The sequence below is a fragment of the Syngnathus scovelli genome, chromosome 4, assembly GCF_024217435.2.
Source record: "Syngnathus scovelli strain Florida chromosome 4, RoL_Ssco_1.2, whole genome shotgun sequence".
Taxonomy (NCBI): domain Eukaryota; kingdom Metazoa; phylum Chordata; class Actinopteri; order Syngnathiformes; family Syngnathidae; genus Syngnathus; species Syngnathus scovelli.
In genome coordinates this window covers 15,786,339-15,811,867 of record NC_090850.1, presented here as the reverse complement: position 1 = coordinate 15,811,867, position 25,529 = coordinate 15,786,339, and the positions used below count along the sequence as shown (strand labels likewise).

The window sequence follows — 25,529 nt, the reverse complement described above, 5'->3', positions numbered from 1 at the left end:
AACTTAAACATAAATACGAGGCAAAAGTGCAAACCACTAAGTCACCTTGCTGCCCCACCGTGACATTCCCAAAGTTATTGGCTCTTACTTGCAATGTGTATTCCAATTGGCTGCCCTATGAAGATGTTAATCCACCAATTTATATTCAGGTACCACAAATCACAACTGCACTGCACTGTCTCTTTACCCCGGCAATAAAAGGGGTAATAAATTACAAAAACGGCTAATTGATTCATCGCTTGGTGCTGTCTAAGTAGTAAATGGAGACACATCATTCACTGTATGGACAGTGTTAAATTAAAAGAACTGATTGTTGTGGATACAAACACGTTAACATACAATTCACAAGTTGCCTTAACCATTAAAAACTGCGCAGTGGTCTGATCCCTTTGGTGTCCAAAGAGACATCCAAATGTATTTGACAAATTTGGACTTAAGTCCCAAGCATCATTTTATTTGATGGCCATTTGGGTGAAATATTAGGATGGCTGCTCAAATCTATGTTATCTAAAGCTTACCTGATATCTCACTTTGAGTCTCTGAAACCCGACTCCACCAAGACTTGAATATAATGTCAGATTAATTCCACAGGCTGAGTAATAAAGTCATTAATGTGAAGGGAGTAGAAGCCAGGAGGAAGACAAATGTATAGTAGTCTTTTTCTCAAAAATGATAGACGGTCTTTGAAGCTGAGCTACACAAGTCACTATATTGACTCATGAAGGAAGGAACCCAATTTTCTGTCGAGTAATCAATGGACCACTATGATGGGCACTCCAACGAAGAGTTATGGAAAAGTAGCACAAACCAAACCTAATGTGCTCGTTCTTCAAATAAGTCCAAAACCCCTAATAGCGCTGGCACGGCCAATGATGGGCAGCATACTGAAGCACTGAGCTATTAAGAGCTATTTTCAGCTTTGGCACAAAAGTAATGGCAGCACATGGGAAGTGGAGCACCACAGGAGGTGAACCATTTTTTTAAAGAAAAGCCTTTGGATGAAAAAACACAGCTTCTGGCGTTTATTTGTCGTGTTCAAATTTAGCAGCAGATGGACCATCATGAGAACATCTACCTTTGGACGGTCGACAATTATGCACGTGCATTTGTAAAATTGTATTATTCTCAGAGGAGTCAGTAGAGATTCTTTTCATCAATTGTGGATTGTCCCTGCATGAGAATGAGCTCATCTTGAGAGAACTGAGAAGTTTTTTTATGTATCCATGTGTAGGAAGTAATCAACGAAAGCTAAATTGTAGGACATTTTGGTTGTAATTAGATTTAGATGAACAAATATAGTAATCATTACTCTGACATCATCCACAGCACATCACAAACGGATAATCCCTCACATAAATGTTTTTGTTCTTACAGTGGCGGAGAGGGACAAGTTAACCGCTGGGACATCTCGAGTGTCTGCGCCTTCTAATTCTACCGGAATGACTCCTTCTGGGCTTACTGAGAGGACATCTCAGGTATCACCTCTGACTGCTCAACAGGACACCACCACAACATCAGTGCAGTTCAGTACCACAAGCCTGGCTGCAAGCACCACTGCATCAATGCCCCACAGTTCAACGCCTTGGCAAAGAGTTACCACCACCATACAGTCAACCCCTAAAACCTCAGTGCTTCCCATGACCATCTCCTGGAAAACAACAAGCACCACAAACATCAGGGCACCATTCACCAGGAGAATATTCATACCGCCCATCCTGAGGACGAGCCCCCCGAGAGAAGGCGCTACTGTCTTCATCTCCCCTTTTACCACCACCACTGAAGCTCCGCCTCAGCAGTGCAATATTACGGAAAGAATGTGGGTGAAAACAGGTAAATATGATCCTTGTTGATTTGTGTGTTACAGTTCACGTCTTAGTTTGTTTTATTCATCTCTACATTCCTGTGTCATAGTTGTGTCAATCTATGTAAGGAGGAACAGACTGGACAGCATCCAAAGGCAGAATCTGCGCCGGGGACTCAGTCAAGGCCTCCGGAAAGCTCTGAATGATAGCTCAGCCCAAGCACAGGTCCGATTATTACTTACTGCTATAAATGTGGTTACTATAGTCAGTGTGTGGAATAAAATAAAAAATAAAAGTATATATGTTAGTGGTAACTCTGTTAATGGAGGGCATGATGTTAGCTGTCATTCTTAGATTATTTGCAATGCATTGCATTGTTATCATAGATTAACAGAACAGAATAATTTGGTATCCCAGTCCTGATTAGAGGCAGGTAGAGTGAACTCTAAAACTGTTCCTATTGAGGAAAATGATCTTCCCATTCAGGCAATGTGGGAAACGGGAATTCTATAAAGCAAACCTTTCCGGGTCAAATCGAGTCTCGATGCCCAACCCTCCTCGTCATCCATCTTTCCATGAACTGCCTGTGAACCTTCCTCTGCTAAGGACTTCTCAGCATTTGTCAACACTTTCTGTTGTTTCCCTTGACACACATTTGAAAGTTAATTAACTCAAAGTAAATTGAACACTTAGACCAAGGACCCTCGTGCTTGCCATGAGAGGACTGATATAGAAATGAGGTTGAGTGCATCCCAGAAGGCACAGGGTGGAGAGGTGCAGTGTCTAAATGAGGACTGCAGCAATCATCAAGCTGACAAGTATTCTGATTGGGGAATTGAAAAATATGGTTGATATTTTCAGTATTGTACGTGCACTACATCACACTGAGAGCTTTTTTCCCCATTTCACTAAATGAGGTAATTATAACACCTTATATAAAAGAGTCCACTTCTATATCACAGCAACAATAACAAACATATAGCTGAATAAATCTCTTATAGTGTCATTTAAAGCTTCCTACCTGAAGGTCAATGCTCGGCCATGTCTCCTTGACGCTCACAAAGTGTTTTGCCTTACTGCTCTCCCATCGCCCATTTCACCACGGGATCCCTGGGCTTCTTTTAGTAGCGCTGCGCTCTCATTTGATGGGATCCAAGCTGCTGCCTGTGTGTTTAATTGAGGCGTATACAAGGTTGGGAGGTCAGCAACCATGCAGATCTGACGCTGATAATGGCAAACAAGTTCTGAACCATTAAATGAAAATGATCAACCAGGTGAATTTTAATGTATGTATCTTGGACAATTATTTTTAGCTGGAGGGGAAATTTGAATTTTAACAATTTATTCCACGAAGCCACACATATTAGGATACAATTATATCATATTGTTTTTAGGTGGAGACTGTATTTGGTTCACCCAACATGACGGTGGCATATCATGTGACTGGAAGAGACATGGTTTACGTCCCCTCCATGGTGCTTTCGGGCTTGGATGCATATGGTCGTGATAAGCTGATTGCAGACCTGCGCCAGTACCTCCCCATGGTTACAGCACTCCCCATTCCTGTTGCAATGTGGAAAACCAGCCCAGCTTCTGGCTTCCAGCTTAAAACAGGTCAGGATGAAAGAAGAAAATAAGATCAGCTTAAAACCTTTTTCATTTTTGTGTATGAGTCTCCACCAGAATTCAATTATTCAATGTGAATAACAATAAATATGTCAAAGTTTGTTGGATGAAAGGACAGTGCAGAGTCAGATTGTGTTCAATTAAAAAAATGAAGGCAAATGGCTTCTCCTCTTCTTTAGTTCTGCAGTTTGTGGGAGCTGCTGATGATCCACGCTCCTGCCAGTTTTCCCAAATGATGGAAGAGAGGCTGCAGAAGGTTTTTTCTGAAGCACATGCCAAAGTGCTCACTGTCAACAGCAAACTGTCTGTGCAGGTGATGAAACGATAAGCCTTTCCATTTGCGATGTGAGAAACAAAATCCATGGAATATATATTTATTCTCCCCGAAAAAATGCTTTCTTGCTTTTTGATACTTTTCCTCCAATGTAATTTTCTGTTTCCTGTTTTCTTAATTTGCCTGTGCCCAGATGCTGACTGTCTCCCAGGCTCCAAGCTCTTCTGCTGTGTCATTGGTTTACAGTGTGAAAAATGGGACTGTCTTCCTTAATGGCACCACTGCTTCAAACCTCCTTGGTCAGCTGTCCTCTGAGTTGGTGGGCTACTTCCTCTTCTACCCCCCACTTATTGTTGCTGAACGTAAGTCACAACTTGGCCCGTGAAGTACATCAAATGCAATTTAACGGCTCATTCTTCAAATTGATGTCTACAATGACCTTTTAACCTGTGTGTAACAAAGCATGCTGGTTGTTCATTTTTTTTGTGGACCGTTGTTTAATACGAGGTGATATACCCTCCCGTGATTCAACCTTGCAGAGTTATGATAGCTAAAAAAAACAAAAAAAACAATTAACTGTACATGTTTCATCTCAGCCTCATTTGCAAGCCAAATTCTCCATTTATGTTTTAGCTGTAGTTAAAGGAGAAACACAGCAATGATGACTGGGAATCAGCATGAGCCTAAACTGCATTCCCGTAGAGACCCAGTTTGCCGTCTGTTCTCATTCCATATGCAGCTTCAACTGCTTTGAGTCAAACACAACATTCTTCTGTCTAATAGGAAACAATTTGAAACAAAATTTTCAAGCCCAGAGAGGAAGTCATTTAGTTCATTTCGTAATAACAATGAGATCATCTATAAAATTCATACTTGCAAAGCTGGGCTGACATGCTCTTACTTCTCTGAGTTGCAGTAGAGTAGATTGGTGTCACACAAATGGCATCGCCTGAGGGGGGATACACTGAAACGCTGTAAAAAAGCGCACAAGTTGTATTGTTTTGCATTTATTTCATACAGAGGATATTGAAATTTACCGCAAACTGCTCTATGTAGCTACAGGGACGTCGATTTGGAATAATGTGCCAAAAAAAAAAAGCCAAGATTTTGTGGTTATGACTGCCGCAAATCAAATTGTGTCAACCAACAAAACAATTCCAGGCTTATCGGCAACCTCAGCAATGATTTTGCTGAAATGCTTTGATCTCGTTCCTCGTAAGTAGTTTCAAATGATTTATCATTCAGGATCTTCTCGCTAGAAATCATGGTTACGTTTTTAATACGTTTAGAGAAGACATTTGAATGGAACAAGGCGCCTTTAATGCATTTTTGAAATTGAATTTCCACTATGCTACAAGCATTACTGTGACTCATTTATTGACATTTGACAGTTTTGTTTATGCCGAGCTATGTAGCTGGCTACTGTTTATGAGCATTGAATTAAGCTTTCATTAAAATGACACTAGGGAGTAAAGTTGCCTCCAAACAGCTTTAGTGCCAAGATGGAAAGTGTAAGAAAAGCATCAAAATGATCACAATGAGGCAAAACTGCAAATGAGGGGATGTTTGTTTTTCCATCTTGTTCTTCAGTGATGTCACTGCTGCTCACAGGATGTATGACTCTCTCCTCCAGTCAATTTGTACCGGAAATAATTAACAGCAGGGGATTCTCCCACTGCTTTTGGACTTGGCTTGGACTGCATGAAAACACATAGCAATGTCCCGCCGTGCCTGTTTACAACACCGAATGCACCACTGGTTCTGTCGTGCCTCATGTGGGCTTGATGCTGCTCTCAGCCGCTTTACTCCCACTTCACTTTACATCGCAGGCGAAAAGTCTATTTTGAGTCAAAACAATAGATCCACCACCTTGTACAAGATTCGTCACACATAGTACTTCTGGGTGGCAATAAGTCAAGTGGCGCAACTCCAAACACAACAGGTTTAGTCATTGTTTTCAGGTTGGGTCAGCGTTAGTCATTCGTGTTCTGCCACTCTGATGCCTTTCGTTTACAAAAATGATAATAAGGTGTGTTGCTATTTATTTTATGCAGGAATATTGTATCATCCAGGCTCAAATTTCAAAGCTCCTTCTGCAACATCCCGAAGCTGGTATTTGCGGGTTTACAAGACCAGCCTCCCATTAAAATAAACTGACAGGAGCCAATAATTAATGGCCCTGAGACGGTATAAACTGCCTACCTCGCATTACTAAATCTGAAACAAAAGCATCTGCTGACATTGCTTTGACCTATAATTAACCTCCTATTGATATGATTCTGCGAGTGTTGTGAAGAAATTTTGTGCTACAGCAATTTCAATTAGATGGAATTTTTGAATAGGAGGAATCTGTATGCTTTAAAAGGTGCATTTGCTGGATCTGCTGTTGCTTAACTGCTGTCGTGTACAAGAGTTTGCTCTCACAGGCCGGCAATGCAGTTTCCCTGCAAATACTGCAGTAGCCCACAGCACAGGGAACTTAATCAAGCAGGAAATAGATGTAAAAAGAACACAGCATGGACTGGAGCTTAGGCAGCTGAGTGCTCCCCCTGCTTCTGTTTGTCTGATATGCATCTAGCTCAGATTTGTATCACACTAAATCAGATATTTTACACCCCATAACCAGATTACAATGATTGAATCTTCAGATCACACGGAACATCGCTTGTAGAACAAATGTTGATGTGAGAACAATGTGATTGATTTTCATTAACAAGTCATTGCATTTGTCCCTGCATGGCTTCCAAAAACAACTGGATGGTGAATGAAACAAAGCAATTTGTTGACAAGCAGTTTGAAATTTTCGTCAGCCAGATTTATTGATTTATCTGTAAATTTGTAAGTTTATTACTTGGGAAAACAATAATTTACACATTCTTTACACAAAACAATAAATTCAAAACTGGATTTCATTCAGTTGATTTAAAAATAATGATTTTTTGTTTATATTTTCAGCATTGGAATATCACAACCTAAACACCTCTATTGCCACCCGAGACTTTTGGGTTATCACAGGTAAGAGTATGAATTCATTAATAAAGGTTTTTTTTTTTTTTTTTTTTTCCCTTTACAGTTGTGTGTGGAAGCCAGCCTCACTTGTTGCAAACTAACTGAAGATCAAATATAAAAGCCAAAAGGAAATATTAAAATAACTATTATGAAAAATAGGCGGCTCGGTGGCGCACTGGGTAGCACGTCCGCCTCACAGTTAGGAGGGTGCGGGTTCGATTCCACCTCCGGCCCTCCCTGTGCGGAGTTTGCATGTTCTCCCCGAGCCCGCGTGGGTTTTCTCCGGGCACTCCGGTTTCCTCCCACATTCCAAAAACATGCTTGGTAGGCCGATTGATCACTCCAAATTGTCCCTAGGTGTGAGTGCGAGTGCGAATGGTCGTTTGTCTCTGTGTGCCCTGCGATTGGCTGGCAACCGGTTCAGGGTGTCCCCGCCTACTGCCCGATGACGGCTGGGATAGGCTCCAGCACGCCCGCGACCCCCGTGGGGACTAAGCGGGTCAGAAAATGGATGGATGGATATTATGAAAAATCCTATGGTCTTGTGACCCTGAATAAATTGCAACAACCTTAAATTACACAAGGCGATTATCAGTGAGTTAAAGTATAGCTAATAGTTAGGGAGGCTCACGTCCTGATTATAGTTCAAATCAAAATCATTTCAATACCCAACTTTTGCACACATATTCCCTATCTAATTTCACCTCTGTCAGATTTCTAACAAACCGCTGGGGCTCTCTCGTGTCGTCCCCCTTCACAGTAATCCAGGATGTGGATAACGCCAGCCTGGCTGAACTGTACCAAAGCTTTGCCAGTTTGATGGAGCAGAGGCTTGCCGAGTTGTTTATGCTGGCAGGCCAGCAGGGCACTCGCTTCAAACGAGCTACCGCTGTCGGCAGCTACACTGTCCAGGTATGATAGAGATAGCCGTCCACGGGGATTACCAGCTCTCAGTTGCTCTGGAAGAAAGAATCATATATAATAGATGCTACTGAGTGCCTCACATGAATTTATAGCACGCAGTGAGAATGTTTGGCTCACAGCATGATGGGTCAGATTTGGATGTTGTTTCAAAATCTCATGTTAGGTTCATTGACACCTGCTGTGTTTCCTCTCCAATGCATGGCAACCACTCAGCTTGGGATGGTTCTCCTAGCTATTGACACGTTTCCATTTCTGGAGCATGGTCAGCCAGAGTAGTGCTTGATAGTAAACAAATGACTTAGAACACTGCTGTTTGCTCTTTGGTTTGTTATACTGAAGACAGCAGCACTATTTGAGACCCTGTCTTGCCCAAGACCAGAACTCATCAAAAGCAAGACAAGACCAAGAGTTTGGGATTAGCTAGATAGGCTTTAGCTTGCCTGTGACAATGCTCATCAAAACAAGCATTCATTGTTGTGTATTTCTTTGCCTAAATGAGAAGAGACTAGCAAATGATATTGTCTCAATGGTCTTCTGTTTGGTCTGGTCAGATGGTGAGTCTCAGAAGAGTGCCCGGATTGAAGAATCCAGCAGAGATGACCTACTATGTTCAGCACAATGGCATTCCTTTAGCGGGCGCGTCAGCTGCCAAGGTCCTCAACACGGTGGATTCTCAGACCATGGCGCTCACCCTGGGCTACTTTGTTCAGCTGCAAGCAGAACGTAAGCAACAGCATCCTTTAAGCGCTTGATAACCTCAAACCACATAGCAGGTTCAGAAAGCAGAGCTTTTGGAAGCTTTGTGTTCTATAATCTCTCAGAAAGGCTGCCTGCGGGACATTGTTTGCTCAGGCTGCAGAGCTGCTCGTGCCTGGTGAACAGAACAAGGGAGACGGTCAAGGCAGTAAACAGTTGATAGCGTTCTCTCATACATGTTGCCCATAATAGACTTGACATTAGGTTGAGCTAAATGTGGAGAGTTTTAGCATAGGCCACATCTGCATACTTTAGTAGGATAGGCAATGTTTTTTTTTTTTTATGCATTCAAGAATAACAGAATTAGTTAGGTTCAGAATTGTGAAACCCCACATTTCACTAATCCCTGCTGTGAAAAGTGAATATCTGTGACACCATAAAAAGGGTTATAATTGCCTATAAATGCTAAAAGAAGACAGCAGAGGACTTGTTTTGTCTCAGTTAAGCTCCTAAACTTCAGTGGTTTCTTAGCACCTGGGTGCCACATAGTACTACTTTTATCTAAATGACGCTGAGACTATTTATACAAATTAACAGCTGGCACCATATCTATGCCCTCAACATAGAGCCTTTTGGATCTCATGATTTCTTTCAACCTGCCGTGTGTCTTTTAAAAAAGTTGCAGAGAACACGCAAACCATGCGATTCATCATTTGACATTAATATAACGCTGAGCCAATCATTTCAGAACTCTCCAAAAACATGATTGGTGATAATGATGATGGCAATGATGATATTTTACATTCCTCAGCTGTGGTCAAGAACCCTCCAAATAACCTTTGGATCATCGCTGCAGTGTTGGCGCCCATTGCTATTGTGACACTCATCATCCTCGTAATCACAGCTGTGCTGTGCAGAAGAAACAAAAAGGACTTCAAAGCGGATGCAATCGGAAACCTCAATCCCCGAGCAAAGGCAAGTGAAGATGAATCCATATGTTGAATTGGATCCTTTCCATGCACCATGCATTAGTTATTTCTTTCTTGAGCCAGCTGCACACCAAACCACATGGCCAAAAACCCATTAACAATTCAGTGGCATCGTTTTGCAACTAGTTTTCAGGGTTTACTGACAATCTGCAACCAATTCGGTTGTGATTCCAAATGTTGAATGGCAACATCATAGATATAACTAATTGCTATTAGTTGTTGTATGAGTGGCATTTTTGGTGCTTGTGTATTTTACAACACTCTCTTCGTATTATTTAATGGAATTAGTTCATACCAGGAATGAAGTCACTGATGTATAGTTCATGTTTGGGACTTTGTGGAGCCTGGGTTCATTCGCATGTGTAGTTTATATCAATTGTGTATGTGTCCTAGGATTGACTGACAACTTGTCAGCCTTTCATGCAAAGTCAGTTGAGGTACGCTTCAGCTCCCTAAATGAAATAGAAAATGGATGGATGGAATAATGACATCAAGAAACTTGATAAATTGAGATGATAAATAAAAACGGGATCGTTACAACATCAAAGTATGATTGATCTCTAGATTTATATGGCTTTCATTCATCCCACCATCTATTCTTCCATCCAATCAATCATCCACCTTTCATTTATTCTTCCTTGATTAAAATGAGATGTCTGTAGCTCCCACAATGTTCCTTTAAAACAATTTACCTCACTTTCAGATGGCCTACCGGAGGGACGTCAACTACTATCACCAGGTACAACAATTTGTGTCTTTGCATGGTGCTAAATATGGGGAACGAGCTCCACTGCTGTGTATTGTGGTGTGCTGCTGAAAACTAACACACAAGCAGCCCACTGGAGCTATAAGGCTTTTTACTATGGGATTCTCTTGGATGAAAGACAATTGGCTTCAAACAGTCTCCAGATGTTACTTAGCAGATCCAGCCAGCTTTTACACAGAGTGTTTATGAAGCACAAGTGTGTGAACTTACAAGATTGCAAAGAGGCAGGGTGTCGATATATCCCGCTCAAACTCCACTGAGCACCTTGTGCGAACCGTTATTTTTGCTGAGTCAGGCTTCTCTTCACCCGAATGGATCAGCGTCGATGAATGAAAGCAAAAAGTGACACCCTCAGCACATTCCACTGCTTTATTGGTACTAATAAAACTCTTACGCTACCATCTGTAATCCACAGTTATTACAGTACACAATCGATCCCTCTGCGATCTTTGCATGTAAAAATACCCACAAAGTGATTTCCCTCCCAGTAAAAATGGTGATTGTTTTATTCTGACAGGCGTTGTGATCGGTGCATATGTTACTGCACTAGTAATTCATGTCAAGTGAACTGAATATTAGACATGGATAAACATTCAGTGACTTCTATAGACCATATGAGGGTGTGCACTAATACAAAGAGAGAGCTTGTTCAGTGGAGTGTCACCTTGATTTTGCAACGCCCAATGGATGCATTTGAAGCAGTATATATTTCATTTTGCATGTGTGTGTGTGTGCGTGTGTGCGCATGGCATTGCGTTCTTTCTCTATACAAACAGTAAAGCATTCCTCCTCCGTTTCCCCTAGTGTATTTGAATGTTTAAATCCATCATTATATTTTTATGAAAACTTGCCAATCTCATTAGCACCTTCTGTGAGTGTTTATTGGACACCAAGTTGGAAGAAGATGAAAAGGGCTGCAGTTAAATCAATTTATATTCTTCAGTTGAAGGGACCGCAGCGGGGTAAACAGAGTTGATTTTCCCCCTAATTTCTCTAGAAATACAAGCAATATTTATTTACAGCTATTTTTGGCAATCAGAGTTCATGGCATTCGTCTGAATGCCTTTAATAGATTATCTACTTTTGGAATATTTTAATTACCTTAAATAATTCCTTCCTTCCCCCAAACCCAATAAACTAGACATATATTAATTAACCTACAAATTTAAGCCCTTTTTTTTTTTAGTAGTGTATACTCTATAATATAAATGTTGACAGATTAACATATAGTTTGTAACCACGAGACAATACCATAAGCAAAAGAAACCATGCCTATACATATGTAAATATACATGCTAAATGCTAATAGCACTAGTTTGTGCTGTTCCAGATTTTCTCAAAATAAACAGTTGAGCTAAATGATTTGATGCTATTATCTTAATCCAAAATACATTCACAGTTTCATATTTTCAATTGTAAACTTTTTTCCATTCTTTTTCCTCACAGCCGGTTCAAGGGTTTGACTATGCCAAGCAGCATTTGGGGCAGCAGGGAGGCGACGAGGAGACCCTACCAGCTGGTCAAGATACTTTGATGTTGTCCCTGAAAATTCGGGATGCGCCACTCTCACTGGAGAAGACCTTGAAACATGAGGGCACAGTCAACAAGGGGAACGTCACCAGTCACAAACACAAAAGGTATTTTCACCTCCATACAAATGAGCTGTATCAAAATGAAAACCCGCAGCATGCCCACCCAGCCCATTCAGAAAACTTAAAGTGTGCCCTCCGACTGCCATAATGTTGACGAACACACATGCGTGAGCAGAGAACATTCTGTGGCCAAGTCAAATTGATCATTTCACGTAGTATTTGATAGCCAGAAATTCTGTTTTGGAAATGAATTGTCTTGTTAAATCATGACTGATTGCTTAATGCAACCACAAAAAAGGGCAGGATCTCTCAAAGCCTCAAAGCCTGGATTCAATTTCAGAGCTGGATAATAAGCTTAAACTTAAATCTATGTGACGGAAAAGCCAAGGCGGAGGCTGGTTGTGAGTTTGACATCAATATGACTCACTGTCGTCAATCACAAGTCAGACACACTTTGGCTTTACCTTCATATTTCAATCCTAATTGGAGCATCCATGCATTCGTTTCCGTTGCTTATTCTGTGCCGACCTGGGACACAAGGAATCTGGAACTATTACTAAGACTTATACGCAGGGACTGATCAATGTCAATTACTATAATACCCTTGTTACATGTGCAATTATAATTATAATTAGTTATAATTTTATTTTATATTATTTTACATTAGCCACAGCTGCTATGATGGTTGGTAGCATGACTTATTCGCAACGGCAAGTTACTATAAAACTAATGACCAGTTTTTAGTTATTGGGGCATATATGAGGTAATAAACCTACCCTAAAAATGTCACTTATTATGCATCACCACTGAATCCTCTCGGTTGCCGGATGTCCCTCCACGTCTGAAAAAAAACTCGCAACTTCTCCACTCAATCCTAAATTGCTTCTTTACTTTGCTTCTCTTTGCAAGTGCTATATCATTTTGTCTGCAGTCAAGGCGTGGATTTTTTTTTTTCATTTTCTGCAGGTGGATATTCTGCTATTACTCATGTTAATTTGATTTGAAAGAAATGTGCATTATCATAAGAGAAATTAAGAAGGCTTAATTTTGACCAATCATTTAAACTTAGATAATGTCTTTCCTCTCCTATGCCAAATGCAGTCACCGTTATCTACAGTAAGCTTCCTCCTCCCTAAAGGAAAGATTTTTCATCCTACCATTGCCTTGATCCCATTAGTCACATACCACACATCCTTTAACCTAACTTCTCCTCCTCATGCAGCCAATGTAAATGTATTCTCTACGTCTCTAGTAGTTATCACACAGTGCACGTCTTTGTTGAGGCCATGCTGCGCCGCTTCAACGGGAGCAGGGGGGTGGGGGGGGCATCCTCTGTTCCTCTGTCTCTCTCTTCGCTGTTATCATTCTTAGCAGACAAATGAGGGATGGACTGCGGTGCTTTGATGTCACTGTCGGCGCACCTCTAATTCCAGCCTCAATGCAGCGTTTAAAGGCCCTTTAACACGATGCGGACAGAGCCAGTGATTGTCTGATTACTGGCAAAATGATGTTCTCTTACTTCATCCTTTTAAATGTAGCAGACACGCCTATGTAGAATATTATTCATTGATAAGCATCTAAGCTTGCTGCTTGATTTAACATTAATTACTAGTTCAGTGCTCTATCCTTTCACTCTAATCCAAATGTAGTTAGATTGAAGGTAGTCTTACTCAAGTCTATGTTTAACAAACAATTGCCATCATAATTCACTATGTTTCCAAAGGTGGGACTGTTAAAGTGAAAGCGTGACATAACCTGGCTGCGAGCCCGGCTTTTCTGAGAGCTCACTGCCTCTCCTGTTGCTATGGTTACTTGCAGCAAATTGTTGAGTGAGGACGGTTCCGTCATCAGCAGCGAATCAGAGCTGCGGAATTCCGTCCGGGGCTTGGCGGCGCCGAAAGTCACAGCGCAGCAGAAAACGACAAAGGAGGAGACGCGCAAGAGAGACGGTGAGCGTCATACGCACACACGGCAGCGGAGGTGGGGTTGTAAATACAAAATCATTCATGCTTCCTTTAACAAGGTCATGTGGTCATGAGACAATGACATCCTGGTTTGAACTCTACATGCAAAGGTACACTGCAGTAGAGAACTATTTCTTCTCTGTATTTATGAAAGTAGAAATGTTACCAGTCAGTTGTATACAGAGATGGACATGATGTTTTTGCACACATTAATAATGCTCACGAGAGGCTGCTGTAAAAGAAGCCCATTGACATGCAATAAACACACCTGCACCATGACCACTTAGAGCTAAATAGGCCTAGATTAGATACACAGAAGGTCAATTTGTGAACTGAGATGCTTTTTGTCTCATTTTGGTTTGGTGCTGTGATTTTTCTATTGAAAAGTATGCTGATGCCTTGGCTCACTGAAGGTTAGGAAATACTGTACTGCTTTAGACAGCAGAGTTGTTGAGCCTGAATAAACAGCACGTCTGCTGGTTGCCGCCAAGCGTACTCCATTTTGCCTCAATTGCTTGTCTATCACAAGCAGGAATTTAATTTTCTGGCTGTTTTGAAGTTCTGTGATTGACAAAATACTAATCAGTTATTGTAGTTGCCTTGTGAATGAATTTCTTCTCTGTTCTTCAGATCCTTATGACACTTCCTCTGGCTCCCTGCAGCTTATTTCGATAAAGCCCATGACGGCTCAGCTCAACTACTCGCAACACGTTCCTTCTGACCGTGACTCATCCATGCTTAACGGAGAGGTAATTCATTTACATAAATGCAAACTTAATGAGCAGGATTTGTCATTTATGTCAAAAAAGGTATGTTTTTATTGTGAACATCATTTTTTTGGTTACTTTTGTTACTTGACACTTGACACCTTCTCACTTCTAGACAAATTAGACTTTTGAATTCACCTGACTTGAATGTAGTACATATTGGCGTGCCATCGTCATCTGCAGTTTGTTTGAAAATTCTTGTTAGCAAGTTCAGATAAACATTACAACTGTCCAGTCCAATTATTTTAACAACAACCACTTCGGTTATTGATTTAATTGGTGCAAAATTTTAAGCCTACACGGAGTTCTTTACACGGAGTGCTCATCTATATGACATGAACTGAGTGAAAATGAATTTATCTGACTTGTCCGGTTTTATTCTGCTCATAGGTGAATTTAGCCCTCAAGCAGCGATCGGACATGGAACAATACAGGAATAAACTGAGAATCAAGGCCAAGAAGAAGGGCTATTATGACATTCCTCCCATGGACGGGAGCAGTTACAGCAGCCAAGCCCTTTCGCAAAGACAGCGGCACGGCCACAAGAAGGCGGAGCTTGAGGAGGAGCGAAATGCCACCTTTGTCAAGTCACAAGTGAGGTGAGGAAGACCGCAAACATGAATGGATATTTCGCACAGAAGGATGAATTTGCAATTTACAAATTTTGAAACAAAGAAGCAGATAAACTGTGTCACACTCACAGACCCCCCCCAAAAGTAAACTTTAATTAACTAGTGTATTAAATCTACTTTACTATCATTTTTAATGTGAGCGATCCTTCAGTGAAATCCACATAACCGCAATTAAATCATACTCTACCCCATCCTATTTATGTTTTCTAGCATCATAAAATCTCCTGTCACGCTCAAGGGACACTAAAACAAATGAATGGCTTTTAATTGATTTGCTCTGAATGGGCCCGCTTCACCGCTAGGCTGTTCCAAATATACTCAAGCTGTGTTTAACGACTGTGTTGTCCAAATTTTGAATACAGAAACTGTAGAATCTGTGTGTAGTAATAATCCCCAAAAAACTCTAAATACATGGATTATCTTTTTGCTGCAGCTATCATCTACTTTATTTTTACAATGTATCTTACAGGCACAATCAGGTAGGGAAGACATCATATCGCAGCAGACAGAGTCTGAACAGTCCAAGTCCCGGAGGAACTGAGATGGATTTGCTCGTGATGAGGGAAAGACCCAGGAAAGGCATCCGGAACAGCGGCTATGATGTAAGTCCCATACCTAATCGAAAGCGACTCTAACACCATATAAGGGATCTATTACATCCTCTGAATGTCATGTCATCTCGTAATGAACATAAATCCGTTACAAAGAGAGAGAAATACCACGTCATAGCAAATTGCATGTAATAAGTATGAAATATTGCTTTGATGGCTTCTACTACTTCAGTGATTCTTAAACATTTTACACCAAGGTCATGCTGTTGTCAATAAGTGAACGGTTTTGCCTCACTAATGATTTATTTTTTTCTTCTTGTTCTCTTTAGACATTCAAGTAGTGCGCAAAAGTCATAAAATCATGGAGGACAAAATGTCACTTTTAAGACAGCATCATGCCACTAGTGCAACCTGATCATTCTACGACCGAATGGTCTTAATTAAGAGAATAAATGTGCATACTTGTAAATGGACAATTCAGCTGTATTGCCATACAAAATAACACTTACATTCACTCATTCATGAGTAATTTAGACTCTTCAATTAATTTAAGAAGCATGCAAACTACATATAGTACTGTATTTGTTATCATACTGTTTTTGTAATAGGCTTGAATTGTTAGCCTTTTTTTAATTCAGTCACATGCATGGGGGAAAAAAAAACAAAACCAAAGCTTTTAAGACGTGACATGTTGGTGCTACTGCTAAATCAGTGTCTTCTTGGCCTATTAAACACTACAAGCTAGAACTCAGTACTCCGCCGTACTCAGGTGTGGTCACTGTGTGCACCAACAAGCTGCTAGAAGACAGTTGATTCATTTATAATGCCAGATGAACATTTATAAGGTCTTGATATATAATGCATATCTGTCTGACTGCTCCGTGCTGCCATCTTTTATGGTTCAATTATGGTTCCTGGCTCCCTTGTGTAATAGGGCAGACTCTTCCTGTGGTGTTTTTACTGTGAGCTGTTCTTTTGTAAATCATAAGCAGTCATATCAGTGACTTAAATGCCATTGCTTCCCTCTACCTTTCCACCCCCTTTTCATTTTGTTCAGCTTTGGAATCTAAATATGCTATGACATAACCTTACTTAATAGTGTGATAAAGCAAAATGGAGGTACAGTGCTATTCATATCAAAGTGTACGTATATGATTAATTTTACTGTCTTCCATTCACACTGATTTTGTGCATTATACCACAAAGCTATGACAAATAAGACTTGGATTAAAGAAGAAAAGCTCCACAAACCATTTAAAAATGCTGACCTCCAAATTGTATTTTCTTTTGCTGTGTATCAGTCATCGCTCACATGCTTTTTTTTTTTCTTTTAACCTACACAGCCCTGCCCCCCCAAACGCTTCCCCCCGCCAAATTTCCTGTCTCGTTGATTACAATGTGGCCATTGTGGCTGCAAGCCCCGTTACTGCAGATGTTTCTCTCTCTTCATGTTGCAGGGGGGACTGATTTATGAGGTGCACTACGGCGGGTATCCCATGGCAACATTTTATTTGCACAAGATGTAGGGCAGCCTCAACTCGCTTTCATTTGTCACCAAATAGTCAGGCTAGGGCGATGGTTTTGAAGGTTTTGAATGTGAGAACTGTCAAACTTATGGAGTGGTTTAGAATGGCAATGACTGATATTGAGGAGAAAAATAACATTGGATCCAGATTGAAAAGCTGAGGGTTGTTCTTGAATCTATAGTACAATGAAGTATTTATTCATGTAACCCTTACCTAGTGATTTAGTAAATTAATAGTTGAATTTGATTGATTTTCACATGTCGTCACACTGCGTGTTTATTCCAGACCGAGCCCGAGTTGATTGAAGAAACAAACGTCGACCATTTAATGGATCAGAGGGACTTCGTGTACGGCCGCAGCCTGAAAGGCCAGTCACAGACGTCTACCCTGAGCTCACAGCCATCCATTGATGAAGTGCGGCAGCAGATGCACCTGCTCCTGGAGGAGGCATTCAGCCTGGCCTCGGGGGGGCACTCAACATCCGGGAGGCACTCCCACCACCACCGCCCACCTCCCGATCAATACAGCGGCATTCCAGCTTCCCTTCCCTATACAGATGTGGTAACCAGTGCCCCGGGCACCATAAGCTGTGGTCGTGGAGGACTGCAGTGGAGTCCATCTTACGGCGCAGACGTGTACCAGTGCAGTTTGCCCAAGCCAGTACGTACGATGAAATAATATTGTGCCGTGATATCCAAAGTATGGCCTGGGAGCCATTTGTGGCCCATGCTTTGTTTTTTAGTGGCCCACAGTGTATGAAAAAAAGAATCATAATCTTAATGTCATTTGCCTGCATTGTACTACTTAATTTCCATAGTGGGTAAGATGTGCCTAAGCATCGCAATTTCTTTCTTTCAACTCATGGTACCTTGAAATACAAGTGACTCGAAGAGATACGAGCGCTGTAAATTGGCAGTTAACTCTACTCGCTTAACAACCACCAGTAGTTTGGCAGATAGAGTACAATTCTTCAAAAAAAGAACTTGTTTATTGCCACGCCCAGTTAGCATTTATTGTCAAACTAAACAAAAGTTACACGTGTTGAAAACACATAGCGTTGCCTTGGTAAAGTTGGACTAGATTCATGCTAACAAAAAAAAAGCACAAAGCCATAGACGGGCTAACAAATAGTGAACAAATATAACCCTTTATGCAATGGATAAACAGTTTTGTTACCCCTTAGCTCCCCAAAATATATGTATATCATGTTGATATGAGTTTCTCATTATGTCTTGCAGGCCTTTCACTTCACCCAGCTGCCTGAAATGGCAATTAGCTCTCCTCCTCCTTTACCACCTCGCACTGGACCACCTCCTGGCACCTCCTTAAGACGGTACTGCTCATTAGGTTTCACTCAAACGTACACATGCTGTCTGCTGCATAACCAGCGTAAATTCCCCCTCACATCCATTTGCAGAGACTTGATATTCTCTAAGTAATGTACTGTGACCAGTGTGATTTCAGGCCCTGTATACATTTTAATATTGAACTAGTGCAGTGAGGTATGGAGAGAATGTTAATGAGCTAATCGCTCACTCACACTGAGTGCGTCTGCCCTCTAGTGGTGATTGCTCAGTATAATTCTTCGTATACAATCCCAACTCAGTTCCATCTCTGACCTGGGGCCCAAGGGAAGAAGCTCTCAGACATCTGTCAGTGAAACGCAGACTCCACATGACAACAACCCATATGGGCCAAGCTCTCGGGCAGCACTTCCATCCATCACTGTAGAGCAGCCTGTGTCCAACTACTCAGGTGAGTGGAAAGTGAACCAAAGTGACATTTTAAACGATGCGGCTCCCCTCCACGCTCCATATTCTTTCTCTCTCCTACACTTTCTTCAGGAAACCCGATAACAGCCGTCTATTCCATCCCAGCCAGCAGGCCGGATTACTCAGACTATTTTGTCTCCGCCTCGCCCACCTCCTACCATAGTCCCTCTTGGATGTCCTATCCTCCAGAACCGGAAGATGTATCACATCAGTGGACAGACTCTGTATGACATTTTAATTCATTGAATTAGTTTATTTGTAATGTGTGTCTTAGTGAGGACACACATTGTTTAAATGGCCATACTGTTCTTTCTTGTGTGCCCACCTAAGCCACCTGGGGGCAGTATAAGACAGACAAACAAATGGATATAATGTAATTGAGAAATTTAAACTCCCTTTTCAGCTCATCAATAGAGTACTGTTAGTAGTTTTTCACAAAATGATACAAGTAAAACTAAACATTTAAATCTTAAACTCTTAAATTGGCTATCTACATGTGTTGCTGCTCCATTTGTATTCAGTTCATTGCTGAAAAGTTTAAAGCTCTGCAAAATAGATCCTATTTAGTATTAACATTAAACTCAAATGGACTGAAAGGTTAAGTTATGACACCATGTACAATTTAATACAGTAGTGTAATTCTCTTTGTCTCGCGTGTAGTTTGACAGTAACCTTAACTGAAAGTGGCAATAAACATCTTGAAGCGTCTTTTTTGATGAATTGTTCACTAATCATATCCGTCAAACATTAGCTAGTTGTGAAGAGCGTTGAATCACTGCTACTTAACAGTGCTTGTATGATGAATTCATATTATTATATCGCAAGTCAAAGGCAAAAACCAGCCAAATGACGGTTCATATTGTGAAAAATCCATTAAGTTGAGTCACCCGTATCTCAAGGCATCACTGTAGGGAGAAATTAAGCAATTTGTCATTAAATGATGATTAGAAAAAGCAATTTCCGAGTACCCTGATGTCTCTTACGACCTTAATCTGGAAATGGAAAAACGGCTTGCATCCAAAATGAGCTTTTACAAATGATTTTTTGTCAGTGCCAAAACAACCGACTAAGCAATGAATGGCGATGATAACATTTTGTGCTTGGTTGAGGTAATAAGCTTTTATGTGTCTCAACAATAAACTAAGTTTGGCTTCGGCTTTTATTATCAGCAATACTCAATTTCTGTTTTGTTTTTTTCCAGCTTCCTTTGCCGGGTTATGTGGAGGCTTTTCCTCATCCTCGCTACCCACAGGGGAGCTCATCCATACTTCCCCTACAGTACACTCAGGCTCTGGACCAACAGCCTGCCACCCAGAGCACAGCATCCCAGAAAAGCTTACAGCAGGGGATGGACACGGACAACGTTCCCCTGAGCAACCTCTCCACCTCTGCACTTGTACATGCTATACGACAAGAGGTGGCCAAGCTGGCAAAGAAGCAAAGTGAAATGTTTGACTTCTAGTATGGATCCTGCCCTTCCTTGTTAATGTTGCATTGGCCCACAACAGACTCATGAAAGTGGCACTCTTTCAGACTGATTTTTGATGTTTGTACTGTAAAATGACCAGATCTTGTTAACCCATTAACTGATTGATTTATTTTCTTACACCAGTCAGCTGCTATCATAAAGCAGCTACGCAATTGTTGTTTTATTTCGGAGAGGAAAACCACGCCTCCTCCAAATGATGTCCGAATTGACTGCACCCATATCATTGTAGATATGTCTATAGTATAAACATACTACAGTATGAGGAGGAGAATATCAAGCATTGTTTTTACCAAACGTACCAAACAATTCCTGACAGCCTGTGTGTTGACCGCAGCATATACAAGCATGTAAGAAGATATTTGATCTCATTTGCTGGCATCAAACAGATTTGGTGACGTCATTGTCGCCCCCGTTTTAAGCATCATACTATCATAACCAGCTGCCTCATCAGACTAAACAATTCCATTATGTTTGCTTTTGTCTTTAATCATCAGGCTAGGACCACTATAAAACCCTTTGCTGAGGAATAAAATGCGTCAATTCACTGCACGCTGTTAGCAATTCATCTGAGTGGAAGAGACACTCATATTTTATTTTGGGATAAAAGCCTTCATGGATAATGCTAAACTCAATTGTTAGTGCAGAATTGCTGTCTGGGGATTGTAAAGTGAGAGCGGATGCCAATAAGTCCATGGAAGTTTATAGCAGGGAGACTGTGTAAACAGCCAGGTGCTAGAAATTGTCTCCTTGTAACATGCAGGGCTATATTGCCAGTGAGGTTAGAAGAAAGCTGCAATTTTTCAAAAGCTATTTGCCTAAAATGTCTGATTCACAGTTGAATATATCATTTTGTCTCACTCAAGAAATGTTTTGTAGTCAAACATTCTGCTCAAGAAAATAATGAATAAATTGGTCGGGTCCCCAAATTCAACTTCCCACTGATAAGAACCAGAGCAGCACTTAAGGTTTGAACTTTACAACATATATTCAATGTGATATTTGTGTGCATCATGAATGCAGAGTCATGGCAGAAAAACAATAAGATGGCTAAAGGGTTTTACGTGCTCTTTGGCAGAACAAAAATGTAAATGAACATGAGCTAAAACAATCAGAAAACATTGTGTCTCCTTGTCTTCCATGACCGAGTTCCTAATTTCCACTTAATCTGCTCATTGAGTGCAGGGAGAGACAAACAACGAAAGCACTAATAGCCTATGTGATTAAACTTAATACAAATACATTTTTTTTAACTATCAGTATAACAGCGTTGTCTGTGTCTGCTTTCCCCCTGAAAATGTCATTTCCCACAGTTTATAACCAGATTTCACTCAGCCAGGTGAGAAAGCATGCCGACTTCTATTGAGAGAAATTACATTTGTAGAACACTATTTGTAACAATACTGACGTGATTTCCTTTCCACAGGCTTCTCTATCGCGCTCCTGTCAAGGAGGTTCCTCCAGATGATGGATGATGGTGGAGGCAAAATGAAATACATCACAGCCTTTATCTGCTTTTTGTCAAACTGAAATTGCGTTTGCTCCCTCCTGTGGAAAGAATACAGTTTATGTGGGTAAAAAAAGAGACCTGTTGGGTTCCGAAATAGGATTAGGGTTTCGAAGGAGGTTTTCAAACGTGGATAAGAGTTTCAAATTAGGGTTTCAAAATAGCATTACGGTTTCACACTAAGGTTAGGGTTTCAATCTAGAATTTCAAACTAGTGTTAGGGTTTCACACTAAGATTAAGGTTTTAAAAGAGGATTTTAAACTGGAGTGAGGGTTTCAAAGTGGGGTTTCAAATTAGGGTTAGGGTTTCAAACTGGGGTTAGGGTTAAAAAACTCGTGTTAGGGTTTTAAAGTAGGGCGAGGGTTTTGAAGGAGAGTTTCAAACTATATATATGTTTAAAAGATGGTCCCCATCCCCTCCCCTCCCCCCAGTTCCAAAGTGTCATCAGCGCCCTTGACCCTGCCTCCCGCCCATAATCAGTTGGCATAGATTGGAACTTATCCGTGACTCATCAGAAAACGTACTATGCATATTTTGTTATAGTCATGCTGCATTAGTTTTTACTCATACTGATGGCATATTGTATAATTTTCTCAACATTGTCTATGTGTATCATTCAACAATGTTTATTTTGCAGATCAGCAGTGTGAAATGAACGTGTAGTATAGCATTTGTCCACCAGGATTCAGCATTGCACCTTACAAACCAATACCAGCATGATGCGCATCCTCAGTCCTCACAGAAAAAAAATTGTGCGTTTGAAATTAGACCATTTAAGAACATGCAGTATTGCAACAGTACAAAGTTAACTGACAGTGAAAATGTTGCACAGTTAATGTTTTATTAACTGTGCCAGATGTTGCACAATCAACATCCATTGACTATTTGTTTCATATAAAATAAAGGCCTCAGTTCCAATTAACACTGTGCATTAATACATCACTGGGTGTTTTGTACTTTAAAACAAATTACAAACACTAGTTTGAAACCCTAACCCTAGTTTTAAAACCAAGTTAGAAACCCTAATCCTAGTTTTAAACCATAGTTTGAATCCCTAACCCTAGTTTTAAACCCTGACCCTAGTTTTAAACCCTAGTTTGAAACCCTAACCCTAGTTTGAAACCCTAGTTTAAAAGCCTAACCCTAGTTTGAAACCCAAGTTTGAAACCCTAACCCTAGTTTAAAACCCTAGTTTGAATCCCTAACCCTAGTTTGAAACCCTAGTTTGAATCTATTGTGAAACTGACCATAGTTTTAAAACATAGTTTCAAAACCTAACCCTAGTTTGAAACCCTAGTTTGAAATCCTAACCCTAGTTTCAAACCCTAACCCTAGTTTTAAACACTAACCCTAGTTTCAAACCCTGACCCTAGTTTTAACACCTCTCTTTGATTGGACGCCAATTTTTCTTGTCAGGAGTAACAGTGGTGCCGTAAGCAATATCTTCAACTCTCTTACCAATGTTTTTCCTCACTCAAATCGAGGTAACTTGTTTATCTTTTCTCTTTTTTATTTTAGTAGCAATTTTTGTCCCCGCACACACGGTTTGGCTTTGTGCTATAACCATGTATAATTGAAATCCATCATTTTGAAAAATACTTTGCCAAAACATAACGTAAACATCGTATATTCCACCCCCCCAATAATTCACACATACTTGATGAGGAAAGAAACTAATTGAACCCGTTTTCACTAAATGGCAAAACATTACTTTTCTTCTTTGCCGGTTTTAGATTTTTTTTTATGTTCATGATACATTGCAGCCCGCCTCAATTGCAGTTAAAAATAGCACCTAACTAGTGAAACACTGGACAGACAATAAGAGTTTTCATGGCGTTTTTAGGTGGAAGTGAACTTTAAATGCAAGAAAAGCTGCCTTCATTAAATCCACCAAAATTGAATTACACCACCTGCGCCACAACTTAAACCTGCTTTTAGGTAGTCGAAAGCATAGCCTACTTTTGTTAAATTTTTACACATTGATGATTGCGTACCCACTAATGTTCTGTATTTTATTATTAATAACATTCCAGTGGGATGTTATGACTTGACACTTGTATCCACAGCTGTATCCATTTTCTTTATGATGACTAACTTGAACTCACAGACATTGTTCCCATTGTGTCTTTTTACCTCCCAGGTAGCACACAGTAATTGGATATGGTCTTGCTCTGAAGGCCAATTATCTTTAATAAAAGCCACTTAAAGTAATTATCACAAACATTCGAGCAGACATCAGCGTAGAGCTTTAAAGATTTAGCACAATGCGGAGCGCAAGGACAGGTCAAGGTAAAACAATAGATTGCAAATGGCTCGTCATTGTAAAAAAATATATTTTAGTCTTTATGATCATCTAGAGCAGTTTTGAATTTTCACATCATTGTGTAAATGTATAGTGATTGAGGTCAAGCTTTAAAGGCTGAGTGTTGATTTAATTCATGAAACGAATCCTTGGTATTAAACTGTGTAAGAGGTGGACTCACTTAACACTCAAGTGATCTGGTGTTTCTTTTCATCATTTCCCTATGGGTTGAAAAAAAAATGCAGTTTTAATATACTCAGTAAGAACAAGATTAGAATGGCATCTCAATTCTTAATAAGAAAGCTAGAGCAGCTCTCTGCATCCAACTTTATCGAAACAGTTTGAGGAAGGCTGTTTCATCTTCCCCAGTGCACTAAAGCAAAGGCCATTAAGGCATGGTTGAATGAATTTGATGTGGAAGGTGTTCAAGATGAGAAAAAGATTCACCTTTACTAAAGTGATGGTGAAGTTAAAGCCTTGGAAAGAAACGGTCTGCTAGTAATACCAAACACTGAAGCCCACAAGCTCATCTTTGAAACAGTGGAGGTCATGGGCTTGTGCTTGCATGGCTTCTTCTGGGATGGATTTTCATTGATGAGCGTCATGATAGCAGCAGCAGCAAAATAAACTCTGGGGTCTACAAAGACTTTGTCTGCCAATTTAAAGAAAGATGCAATCAAACTGTTAGGGAGTGCATCCATCATGCAGCAAGATAATGACCTGAAGCACACTGCCAAAACAGTGAGTTTGGGAGCTTTAAAAACTGGCGAAGATAATTCCCAGACTAACCCATGGGTATCAAACTCTGGTCTGTACTTTTTTTGTGTAGCCTATACGGTATATATGCGCCGTTCATACATTTATTTGGGTGTGCCGAGAGTGACAGTTATAAGCAAACAAATGATCTACAACAAAAGATTCCCCCTCACACCATCACTTTAATCCATTTCCTTGCTTCTCTAACAAGACCGCATTCCTTTACCAATGACACTAGCTTATAAAGTTTGTACCAGATCCAAGTAGAAATACCTGAAAATAAAAATTGCAATCTCTTGTCTCGAACCCAAATGTTCTCAATGTACAACAACAATATAAAAAGGAATTGGTCTCACCGGTCCAATACTGCTGGAGGGCATTGGTTTAGCTTGGGCCACCTTCCTATCGGTTCTGTTTTTATTTCTGCTAGCTGTAATGACCAGGTGTGCCACTGGTTTTTAGCATACAGTCTTTGTGAAAAACATGTGTGGGTGGTTCATTAATACACCACCAAACAGATAATTTCACATATATTGGCTGATGTTGTGCCTCAGCTACAGATGGTAAGATGATGAATATGTGAACAT

General features: G+C 40.5%; 1 protein-coding gene and 1 long non-coding RNA gene across 3 annotated transcripts in view; one reads left to right on the top strand and one right to left on the bottom strand.

Moving 5' to 3' along the window:
- Nucleotides 1-24,371, top strand: part of kiaa1549lb (KIAA1549-like b) — a 50,761-nt gene extending 26,390 nt beyond the window's left edge. For both annotated transcript variants that reach the window (XM_049718848.2, XM_049718847.2), the window contains exons 3-22: nt 1,375-1,830; nt 1,912-2,027; nt 3,197-3,416; nt 3,608-3,741; nt 3,896-4,064; nt 6,658-6,717; nt 7,472-7,623; nt 8,187-8,358; nt 9,143-9,306; nt 10,024-10,059; nt 11,533-11,723; nt 13,497-13,627; nt 14,273-14,391; nt 14,800-15,008; nt 15,511-15,643; nt 17,404-17,778; nt 18,357-18,451; nt 18,725-18,873; nt 18,963-19,114; nt 20,092-24,371. In XM_049718848.2, the coding sequence (XP_049574805.1) occupies nt 1,375-1,830; nt 1,912-2,027; nt 3,197-3,416; nt 3,608-3,741; nt 3,896-4,064; nt 6,658-6,717; nt 7,472-7,623; nt 8,187-8,358; nt 9,143-9,306; nt 10,024-10,059; nt 11,533-11,723; nt 13,497-13,627; nt 14,273-14,391; nt 14,800-15,008; nt 15,511-15,643; nt 17,404-17,778; nt 18,357-18,451; nt 18,725-18,873; nt 18,963-19,114; nt 20,092-20,352 (3,494 nt within the window). In that variant the 3' untranslated portion in view covers nt 20,353-24,371. The remainder of the gene's footprint in view (nt 1-1,374; nt 1,831-1,911; nt 2,028-3,196; nt 3,417-3,607; nt 3,742-3,895; nt 4,065-6,657; nt 6,718-7,471; nt 7,624-8,186; nt 8,359-9,142; nt 9,307-10,023; nt 10,060-11,532; nt 11,724-13,496; nt 13,628-14,272; nt 14,392-14,799; nt 15,009-15,510; nt 15,644-17,403; nt 17,779-18,356; nt 18,452-18,724; nt 18,874-18,962; nt 19,115-20,091) is intronic.
- The window catches only part of LOC125967634 (uncharacterized), a 148,303-nt gene continuing 133,214 nt past the window's right edge, over nt 10,441-25,529 (bottom strand). The window contains exon 4 of the long non-coding RNA XR_007480801.1: nt 10,441-11,666. This is a non-coding gene — a long non-coding RNA (uncharacterized lncRNA). The remainder of the gene's footprint in view (nt 11,667-25,529) is intronic.